We start from the raw sequence: 11,790 nt of genomic DNA on the forward strand, positions 1-11,790 counted from the left end.
CTTTCTATATAACCCTCGCTCCGTGTTCCCTCACTTGCCCCTTCCTTCCCTCTCTCCCTCCCTCCCTCCTTCACTCGTTCTCCCTCTCTCCACCATTACGGCCATTCATCGTTCCCTTTTCCTCAATGTTCCCTGGATAATACCTCTCCTCTCTTTTCCTCTCCTTTCCTCTCTCCGTCTCTACAGTACGTCGCTGTCGTTCCTTCACCTTGCCGGGTTCTCGCCATGTGATCTCTTCGATCGCCCTTATACGGGCGCCAGGTTGCCATGGAAACATCTGACTCCACCTGCCTCCACACCCCTCCCACCACCCACCACCACCATCGACACCTTGCTCATTTCTGTTGCTAACAAACAGACAGAGCAAACAGAAAGAAATAAGGAAAGAAGAGGGGAAAAGAAGGGAAGGAAGAAAGGGGAAGGAAAAGAAAGGAATGAAAGAGAACGGAAGGGAGGGAAGAGAAGGAAGAAGGGAAGGAAAGGGAAGAATTGGAATGGCAGGAAGAAAGGGAAAGGGAATGAAGGAAGGAGAACGGAAGGAAAGGGAAAAGAAGAAAGGAAAACTAATGGAAGAGAAGGAAGAAATGGAAAGGGATGGAAAGGATAGAAGGAAATGGATTAAAAGAAGTTTGAAATGAGTTGCCTGAGGAGATGTTTTGCATTTAAGGCAAATCCTAGTGGGCTGAGTTACAGCAAGGACATTTTTAAGTGTCTAGACAAGTCTCAAGAGTACAATGACTTCATCAAGCTTAATTCTGTCCATCATACCGATGGTACTTTCTTTTGAGCAACCTGCAGACAGGTATAGGTTTGCACTAGTCCTCTGATCTTCTGGTAGAAGATGATCACAACAGAAACCAGAGGGTTACAAGCACTTGTCCGGATCTTCCAGTGCTTGGTCCCCTCTTCGTCCTAAGGGGCACATCTTAGACACTATGCTAACACCACTGATTTTCTCTCGTCTAGACACTGTGTCTGAGGCGTAATATGCAATGTCGCCAAAGGTAATAAGACACTCAATGTTTTCAACCTGATGTTCTTCTTCTCAAAAGAAGAACAGTTGTATAGGATGTCTCTGGATGTGCTAGCATGAAATTTTCCCTTTATTTAAACAAGGAAATTGTTCCTGCACATATCTCCATGAAGATATGCTTTCCATGGGGTTGGATAATGTTGAAGATCTCCTGCTATTTTTTCACCCCAGGCCTCCTCACCTTACAGCCTTACCACCTTACCTCCATCAGTACCTGAATTTACTACCACCCCCTTGTGGTTAAATAAGATCTCACACAAATCTCCACAATATCTGGTGCTTATTATAGGAGCGAATGGTGTGGAATGTGGATGTTCAGATAGAATCACATGGTCAGGTGTCCACAAAGTTTTTGAAATACTTCAAGTATGAATGCAGAGATAAGGATTGGATAAAGAAGGAAGGAATGGAGGTGAATGAAGAGAAAGGAGAGAATGGAAGGAAAGTGGAAGAAAGAAAGAGCTAGAAAAGACATGGAAAAGGGAAGGACAGATCACAGGGTGAAGGGCAGATATGAAATGAATCAGGGGGCAAGTAAAAAGAATAGACAGATAGGGAGCCGCGATTGGAATCCATGTGAACAAGATGGGATCTGATTAAGGAATAGAAATATATAGGAGCTGTGTGAAGGGAAGAGTGTGGAAGGGAAGGGAAAATGGAGAAAAAGAAAGGAATGAAGGGATGGCAAGGAAATGGAAGGAAAGCAAAAAAATCTTCTTCGTGTTTCTTTAGACGTGTCTTCAATTGAGACAGCAATACCTTCTTAGCATGCCAAATCAAGGCAGCTAACACACACACTCGTGCAATGGTACCTACCTGCTGGCGTGAGCAGTTGGCACTAACGAGCGTGGCAGCGTGTTGAGGTGGATATTTGCCCCGCTGTCTCTCAGTGTCCCCTGCATGAAGCTTGGCCATGGCCTCCACGTCTGGGTTGGAGAAGCGGCGAGCCGAGTTGCCCAGGGTGTGGTACTGACGCTGGTATTCGCCGTGATCTCCTCGAATCATCGTTCCCCTCTGACCTTTTCCTCTCACCTGGCCAGATCTGCATGGAAAAATGGTCAAATGGGCAAAGGTTGGAACTCTCACAAAACAGAAATGAACAGAAAAACTTTTGCATTTTGAACCTCCTATTCCAGACTGAGCCCCCATTTAGCCCTTATTAAAACTTTCACTCTCCTGATGTTCCACTAGAGCTTGTGAAGGACATAATAAATTCAGATACCGCTGGAGGTGAGGAGGCCTATGGTGCATGGGAGTCAGCGTCCAAAATTCATCCCAGGAGATCTTCCACCACTACAAACACCTATGGAAAAAGCATATCTTCATGAAGCTGGCTTTGTCCTGCGAATGTTCTACTGGAACAGTTTCGGGGTCTCCCAGTTCAAGTGAACGGAACATTTCATACCCTAGTGATTCTCCGAGTTTGGTTACCAGTATATCTGGGTGGCAAAGACATGTATCCCAATACATTTTGGCAGATTAGACATAGAAATCTGAGAAACATCCTCTTTCATTACTTCATCGTCATGGGTCCCCAGGGTTCCACATCCACGGTGTTCCCAAATGGTTTTCACACGTTTGGTACAACTACACGAGTCTCATCTATGAATGTAAAGGAATCAGCTTCGGTGTATTACCCGCAACTCTTCGCACCACGCCATCATATTCTACTCCTCGCTTCTAAATGATATCTTTCTGCTCTGGGGGTTTGGGCTTGAAGATGCTTCCAAGGCTGCATAGATACAGCATACACACACTTACACACATCAGCTCATACAGCTTCAGGCGTCTGAGCTGTTGAGATTTGGAGGTTTATATAGAAAATGGCAGCAGGAGTGAAAGAGGGAGGGGGAGTTAGAGGGAAGAGTGGGTAGAAGGGAAAGCGGGAGAGGGGAATATATGACTTAAAATAGGATATGGATAACATTACACTTTTAAAGGGATTAAACACTGCCTACTGACACAGAGCTGATACAGCAAATTGTAAATCAATCAATCAATCGATGCAGCACGAGTGTCCATTTTGCCAGATCACATATTACCCCCCAAAAAACGTATCCTCTATACCTATACCTAAATCCATTGTGTTGTTTTTGTTCATTTTGCTAGCTTGAGGTTTGAATTTAGCGGTAATGTATTATGTGTTAGCGCCCGGAGAGGCCCCTTTAAGAAGGTAGCAGCTGTAGGTGAGATGTGACTGAGGCCAAGCAACTTGACATGCATCATAGACAGATGTGGTGGTACCAATTGGCCCACGGAGTGGGGTTGGGGACCACTGGTCTAGATGAAGGCGACGAAGGATCCATGTACGGGGGAAGAAACCAAAGAACCCAGAGGGAATCCCATGGGCAGAACTTGCACAATTCACGCAGAGTTGAACCGTTTCTTTCTTTCCCTCGCTATAAAATGAACAGATTTCATTTTCCCCTCCTGTAACACAGCACCCTGTTTTGTTTTTTAACTGTGTAAAACAAATGCTAATGAAGAACGAAGCCGGTGTTAAAGAAGGAAACGGCAGGCACGCATGTTGGCCATGTGCCAGAAGAAAAAAATATCAAACCCACACACTCGCTGGTTAAATCTCTAAGGTTGTAGAAACAAACTAAAAGAAGGAATCGGCATCAAACGTCACGTCTCTCCATCTTACACACGCTCAGAAATCTGATCATTGATGCAGGATCAAGCCGACTAATCACTACACCGGCCTCAAGTTTGTATCAGTGAGGATTTATGCCTCAGGGACCGATCCGGCTGCCTTATAAGGACAAATATTTCCGCCAAATCGCGGTACAACTATCGTGCAAAAGATCCCTGCAACGGTACGGATTGTTTTAACCAACTTCAATCTGAGCGCCTCGCAATTTACGATCCGATTTCGCTTACAGGATAATAAACCGGAGCTCGCCCTGTTAGCAGAACAACCTCAGTGTTTTAGGTTGGACTGATGCAAAGCGCTGACACTGGAGACTCCTTCCATTACATAAACTTGAAACAGAATCGAGTATCATCAATAACACCTTCTGACCAATCAAAGCTGAGAAAACAGCCACGCTGGGAGAAAGGAACCCTCTGGGAACCTTCCGAGAACAGGACACAATGCTGAATGCTCTGTGTGTGTGTGTGTGTGTGTGTGTGTGTGTGTGTGTGTGTGTGTGTGTGTGTGTGTGTGTGTGTGTAAAAACACATTTTTCCTGCTGTGTCAGACATCCTCAGAGCAGAAGGTCAGACGAGAGTGAGCAGCTTTTATGCTTCAGCCTTTACATACAAATTAGAGACAGGTGACCATATCAGACAGACAGACAGACAGACAGACAGACAGACAGACAGACAGACAGAGAAAGAGACAGGACAGGCAGACAGAAAGACAGACAGACAGATCAATAGATAGACAGATAAACAGCAGAAAGACAGAAAACAGACAGACAGGCAGGCAGACAGACAGGTTGGGGTCAGGTATAAGCGTAATGAGAAATCTTACTGCGACCTTGAGAGTCATCTAAGGGCACTGAAAATATAACATAATCCCGAACAAGGTCGTTACTCATCCCCGAGAGAGAGAGAGACGACACCTAACGTCTTCTCCTATCGTAAATCCACACGGCTGCTGTGTACACAAGCCCAAGCTGTTCATGACTCAGGGAAAAGTGATAAAGAGAGAGACAGAGAGAGAGAGAGAGAGAGAGAGAGAGAGAGAGAGAGAGGATGAACTATGAGTGCTGCAGTAATTATCCGGTGATTTTTTGTGACAGACTGGTGGTCTGTGTGAATGTGGAATTGTGTACTTGTGAGGACCCCTTACAGATGTTACTATTCATACTGTACAGATCAGGAGACGGCGTCAGGATTCCAACTCAACTCGTGAGAAATAGAAATGGATTTACTAATGGGGACAAGACACTGAAGGGGAAGCACTGAAAGGGAAAATGCATGGGGGGGGACACTGAAAGAGGGAAGGACACGGGGGGACACTAAAATGGGAAAGGACACAGAGGGACACTGAAAGGGAAAAGACACTAAAAAGGAAAGGACACTGAAAGGGATAGAGTGCTGAAGGAGAATGGACACTGGGGCTGGCACTTGGAGGAAAAGGATACTGTGGGAAGAGGACAGAGGACATTGAAAGGAAACGGACACTAACAGTTAAAGGACACTGAAAATGGAAAGGACACTGAAAGGAAAGTAAACAAAAAGGAAAAAGATGCTGAAATTAAAGAGACACTGGATAGCAAAAGACACTGAAGAGGAAAGGACACGGGAAGGGAAAAAGACAATGATAGGGAGAGAACACTGAATAGGAAAGGACATTTAATAGGAAAAGACACTGAAGTGGACAAAGGACACTCAAATGGAAAGGACACTAAGCGGAAAAGACACTGAAGGAAAAAGGACACTGAATAGGAAAAGGTGCTGAAGGGGAATGGACATGGGAGGAAAAGGAACTTGGGAGAAGAGGACAGAGGACATTGAAAGGGAAAGGTCACTGAATAGGAAAAGACACTGAAAAAGAAAAGACACTAATGGTGAAAGGACACGGACAGTGAAAGGGTACTTTTCAGGTGGAACAAATGGGTGAGAAATGGTGCCTGACAGGGAGACCGTGGGACAAATGGACATGCAGGGATTCAAACAGGAACGAGTCCGGCGCGAGGACGCCACGGACAAAACGACTCCGTGGAAGAAAGTGAACGGCTAATTGGGTTTTAACTGGCATCAGAGGCGAAACAGCGTGATGTGGACACACACACAGAGGACGATTGCATGCATTCATACCCGCCAGCAGCTCTTTTCTGATCCATTTAATACTGAACGGAGATGCACCCGTGAGCACGTCGGGAAATGAAGTCTTTCAGGACATCCCATTGTGCAGGGGCAGATGTTAAACACTTCAATGCTACAGAAAAACGTGGCTTTTCGGGTGTCGATACTTTTGAGAAGATAACATGTGTACTGTGTATAAGCAGAATATTATATCAGAAAGGGTGCCAATACTTTTGGAGTTCCTGTGCTACGTCCTTGTTTTTCCATAAATTGACAGAGGAAAAGAGTGTGACAGAGATAAGGAAGGATAGAGAAACCGTGATGGAGATATGGAATGATGGAGGGGGAAAACATGATGGAGATAAGAAAGAACAGAGAGAAAATGAGAGAGAGAAGAAAGGATGACGAGAACCTAATGGAGATGAGGAAGGATAGTGAGAACGTGTTGGAGAACGATGGAGAACATTGAGATGGAGATGCACAAGGATGGATAGAATGCGATAGGAAAGATGGAGAGAACATTACGAATATATGAAATGATGATGACATGATGAAGATAAGGAATGATGGAGAAAACCTTAGATAAGGGTTCCATAGGGTTCTAAGGGCTGTGGATAAGTCATTTTGGATAAGGGACACACACACACAGGTGCGTAATTATTTCTCGAGCTGCTACACAAAAGAAGCCCATTATGAAAAAGGATGTGAAGAATAGCGTGATTGCACCTGCACCTGTCAATCAAACCAATTTGACCAATCAGCTCGCTCCGAAACTCTTACTGAAAAGATGATTGGAGGAGCGTTGAAAAGATCTCTCTCTCTCTTTCTTTCTCTCTCTCTTTCTCAAGATTTCGGTCCTTACATCTGGCTGACATCAAAAGGAATTTGTGTGTGTGTGTGTGTGTGTTGAAGAAGAGGAATGAGGGATAGAGAGAGAGAGAGAGAGAGAGAGAGAGAGAGAGAGAGAGAGAGAGAGAAGCTGAAAATCAAAGAAAAGAAAGTGGGAGATTATTTGTCATTATGACAGCTTGGAAAAAAAAAAAAAGAATTAAAGAACAAGAAAGAAAGAGAGAGCGAGAATAGTTTTACAGAAGGCAGCCAAAATAAATTGCAGGATGATTAGATAGATAGATAGATAGATAGATAGATAGATAGATAGATAGATAGATAGATAGATAGATAGATAGATAGATAGATAGATAGATACTTCATCTGTTCACCCCTTTCTATTTCTCTCCGTGTCATGTGACCCGTCTCACTTTGTCTTTTTTCTATTTTCCCTATTTTTTTCATCTCCTCCTCCCCGCTGTCAGTCAAATTCCGCTACGTCTTTATCATAAACCCGTCAATCTTCCTGCTTCTTATCTCTTTAATTCCCTTTGGCAGCCATACTGTTCCATCTGGTTCTTCTAACAAACTTAGATAACCTGTCTTCTCTGCCCTTCATCCGTCGCCTCGACGCTATTGTGCTCCCCCTGTTGAAGAACGAAAGGCTGACGGGGTTCAGACCGACCAGATCTGAAAAGGCTTCTGTCTAAGGCTGGACCCACAGTCACAAGCTGCCCTGACCTTCATAGATCAGTGTGGCAAAAGACAGTATGGGGTAGCAGAGCAGGCTGGGGCAGTATGGGGCAGTATTGGGTATTATCGGGAATATGGTAGCATGGAGCAGTATGCAGCGGGATGGGGCAGTATTAGGCATTATGGGGAACAGGGTAGCATGGAGCAGCATAGGGTAGTATGGGGCAGCACTGGGCATCATTGAAAATGAAATAGCATGGAGCAGCATGGGGTAAGATGGGGCAGCATTGGGCATTATAGGAAATAAAGTAGCATGGAGTGGAATGGGGTGATATGAGTCAGCATTGGGCATGGGGCAACATGATCATTGCCCAAATGGAATTAGAATTTGTTGCAATTTACTGGTTCAGAGCGATATCATCAAAGTTGCCCAAGTGGTCAGAAACAGGAACGGCAATCAATGGAACTTTGTCTCCAATTTTATCAAATTGCTACATTTTACTTTTTAAATCGTTTTCCGTTTAAAAGGAAGTCGTTACGCTTTTCGCCACAATTTTGCTGTACTTTTGCTAAATGAAACACAATAAAGACATGGTTCACCAAGCCTCCTGCTGCTCCCGATGATGACTAAGAGAACGACGATGCCAACAGTCAAAATTCTAATCAATAAAAATCGGTCTGTATCGGACGGAAGGTCATTTGAACCTGCAACCTCCTGGTTCCACACATTCTGGGTTCCTTGATGAGCAAACCATCAACGAGGCATGACGTCTCCTTCTCTTTACGAGCCTCGGCTCTCTCTTTTCACTCCGCCACAATCTCTCCATCACCACTTTGATGTTTGCCCGCAGAGCAATTTCTGCCAGTGTGTGCACTCTCATTCTCTCGCTCTTTCTTTCTCTCTCTCTCTGCAGACACACACATCTCTCCCATTTACACATCTTTTGGTGGCATTTAGATTCCATTAGAGTGCATTAAAACCTATAGTAGCCATACATCATCCTGATAACAGGGCAATGCTAAAGTGCATCACTCTCTCTCGTATAATTAGGTATCCATTTCTCTAAGAGAAAGCAAGCGTAAAAAAAAAACAAAAAGCCTTGCATCTCCTCTCAATGCCAGATCACAACTCCTCCCTGGCCAGTTGTCGGCACTTTTCCTGCCGCGCAACGCCGCAAACCCACTCCCGCATCCCCGTGAAATTGCACTCTGATAGTCCTCCATACCTTCTTAAGCTGTGGATTCCTCCCCTCCCCTCCTCCCTCCTTCCGAGCTTTCCGTTGTCACACGGCGGTCTCTCCTTTCATCTGTCCTTTCCTAACGGCCATCCTTCTGGCTTTTCCGCCGGTTGTCCACGGAAAGAAAAAAAACAAAACAGGGAGCACCGGGTGTCTGCTGGTCAGCGTGGTGCCCGTGTGTGTGTGTCAGAGCGTCAAATCCATTCTACTGCAGGGGGAGCTTCAAGTCCGCATGGCACAGCCGGACCTCATCTGATATTCCTGCAGAAGACATTCCCCCTCCTCCCTCCCCCCTTCCAAGTGTTACTAGTGAAAAAACCCACTTCGGTACACACACAGCCTGAGGACGTCGGAACGAGGAATATACCATTTGTAGGGTAAAAAGAAGTGTATGTGAAAGGGGGGTGGAGTGGATGATGGGAAAATTGCAGCAGATGAAGAGGACTCCAGAGAACGAGCGAAACCACTCGGACGTACCGTAACCCGTTTTCTTTCATCTTCGATATAATGTAAGCGTGTTTAATCTAAATAAGCAGAACGTGTCATTTCGGTACGACACGTGGTTTTAACGTGCGCAGTGAACGCGAGCCGATTGACGCGATCGAAGAAGCAATTAGCTCGAACGCGGCGGGTCTAAACCCCATCGCTACAGTCAGCACATACTCGGCACACGTTCACAAGAGCAAAGAAAAACACCATCACTGGATCTGTCGATGAAGGATTTGACGTTATTAAACAAGTCTGAGCGAAAGAGAGTGTGAAAGAGGGAGAGGTTACGAAAGAGAGATCATGAGAAAGAGAGGGCGAAATCATAGGAAAGAGGGAGAAATCATTAGAAAGATCATGGGAGAGATAGAGAGTGGGATACGGATGAAGAGAGAGATAGATAGAAAGAAAGAGAGAGAGAGAGAGAGAGAGAGAGAGAGAGACTCACCACCGGGGCTGGAACCCGATCCACTCAGAGGTCAGGTGTTTGCCATTTCGGAGTCACAGGCAGCTAAAGTTTCACCCAGAAAGTGGAGAAGGGGCTCAGGTTTAACGTGACCTTAGGGGACGAATTCACACGTGACAGTGTTATTATATCAGGATGAAACGTGTGCCGTTTGCACAGACACGTCAATACCCGTACATACCATTAGCTGGTTTAAATCCTACCTGTCCGATCGTTACCATTTCGTAGATTTGAATGGAGAGCTATCCAGGCTAATGCAAGTAAATTATGGCGTGCCGCAAGGTTCAGTTCTAGGACCCCTGCTCTTCACAATATACATGCTTCCGTTAGGAAATATTATTAGAAGGCATGGAATTAGCTTCCATTGTTATGCTGATGATACTCAGCTATATATTTCATCTAAACCAGGCGATACAGCTCAATTAACCCGGATGACTGAGTGTGTTAAGGAACTAAGAGATTGGATGACCCATAACTTTCTACTTTTAAATTCTGATAAGACTGAGATTTTGCTCATCGGCCCAAAAACTGGTATACAGACGCTCCAGCATCTCAACCTGCATTTAGACGGATGTTCTGTAACCACTAGTTCAACGGTAAAAGACCTGGGTGTTATTTTAGACAGCGACTTGTCTTTCAAAAATCACATCAATCAGGTTACAAAACAGCCTTCTTTCACCTTAGAAATATTTCTAAGCTAAGAAATATGTTGTCTATATCCGATGCAGAGAAGCTCGTCCATGCGTTTATGACCTCCAGAATAGACTACTGTAATGCGTTACTAGGTGGATGTCCTGCTTCATTAATAAACAAGCTTCAGTTAGTCCAGAATGCAGCAGCCAGAGTTCTTACAAGGTCAAAAAAATATGATCACATAACCCCGATCTTATCGTCCCTACATTGGCTTCCTGTTAAGTTTCGAATAGACTACAAACTATTACTTCTCACTTATAAAGCACTAAATGGTTTGGCTCCGTGTATCTATCCAGTCTTTTAACACGCTACAATCCGCCACGCTCCCTGAGATCTCAAAACTCTGGGCTTCTAGTAGTTCCTAGAATAGCAAAGTCCACTAAAGGTGGTAGAGCATTTTCACATTTAGCTCCTAAACTCTGGAATAGTCTTCCTGACGGTGTTCGGGGCTCAGACACACTCACCCAATTTAAGTGTAGATTAAAACGTATCTTTTAGCAAAGCCTACACATAACACACATCACATCATAACCTTGTGCTCCAGAACATCTGATCACATGCACATTATCAACTTGTGCTGTTAATATCATGAACAGCAGCTACGCTAATTCCTCTCCACTGCTTCTCTTTCTCTCCCCATCCCGAGGCATCCTGAGGTTGCTCCAGCTCAGTCACCTCCCACCTCGTGATGATTACGGACCTTTAAAGAAGTAGATGCCGAACTCACAAACATCCTGAACCATCTAGAGACGTACCAGTGCCATTTGGATCCCGCTACATGTGTGGAGTTTTGACATTGGACCTCCTGGAGTGTTTAAAGGCTCTGGCATGGAGAAGCTGATGCTGGATCTGTGGTGATCACAAATGCTGAGCTTATAAAACTCGGAGCTACTAACCATATAGACTGTTTAAGACTGCAGAAAGAACATTACTTATAATCTTATACTCCAGTAATCATGTTAGTTCTCACTCTCCAGTGTTCTGTATTGTTGAAAGATTTATGATCAAACTCTTGATGTCACCCAGATGAGGATGGGTTCCCCTTTTGAGTCTGGTTCCTCTCAAGGTTTCTTCCTCATAACATCTAAGGGAGTTTTTCCTTGCCACAGTCGCCACGGCTTGCTCATCAGGGACAAATGCACACCATTCACCATCACTGTTGATTTGTGTAAAGCTGCTTTGAGACAATGTCTGTTGTGAAAAGCGCTATACAAATAAACTTGACTTGACATGACATACACTGTGAGGGCTGCGAATTTGGAATGTGCTCCATCTTCTGGGAAGATGTTCCACTAGATTCTGGGGGAGGATTCCTGTGAGATTTTATTTGGCCACCAGGGGGCGTTAGGAAAAGCATTTTGCTATGGCCTCATGAAGGATAAATGATAAATCGATCGTAGCTCCAAATCCTCTGGTCAGGAGTTTGTGGACACCCCCGATCATAAGATTGGTTGACTTATTTTTTTAAAGGCTTTACACAATTTCCTCTATTTCCTTAACAAATTAATTTCAATATAAACAATACGGTCAAAAGTTTGCGGACACCCCATCTTTTTTGTTGACGTTTAAGAGAAAAAAAAAACGTTTATACACAG

The 11,790-nt window shown here is 44.5% G+C and overlaps 1 protein-coding gene across 12 annotated transcripts in view; it reads right to left on the minus strand.

The window, feature by feature from the left end:
* Positions 1–9,809, minus strand: part of zgc:114120 (uncharacterized protein LOC619267 homolog) — a 37,810-nt gene extending 28,001 nt beyond the window's left edge. For 9 of the 12 annotated variants that reach the window (XR_006925333.1, XR_006925332.1, XM_046846578.1 and 6 more), the window contains exons 1-2: positions 8,539–9,809; positions 1,850–2,075 (exon numbers count right to left, since the gene is read on the minus strand). Coding sequence is in view for 8 of the 12 variants with exons in the window: in XM_046846578.1 (XP_046702534.1) it covers positions 1,850–2,038 (189 nt within the window). In the remaining 4 variants the exon portion in view is untranslated. Of the gene's footprint in view, positions 199–1,849; positions 2,076–4,517; positions 4,630–8,538 lie in introns of those variants that run through there. The other 3 variants (XM_046846582.1, XM_046846581.1, XM_046846572.1) reach the window with 2 other exon arrangements.
* Between the last annotated feature and the right edge of the window lie 1,981 nt (positions 9,810–11,790).

This window comes from Silurus meridionalis, chromosome 4 (genome assembly GCF_014805685.1).
Source record: "Silurus meridionalis isolate SWU-2019-XX chromosome 4, ASM1480568v1, whole genome shotgun sequence".
In the NCBI taxonomy this organism is placed as follows: Eukaryota; Metazoa; Chordata; class Actinopteri; order Siluriformes; family Siluridae; genus Silurus; species Silurus meridionalis.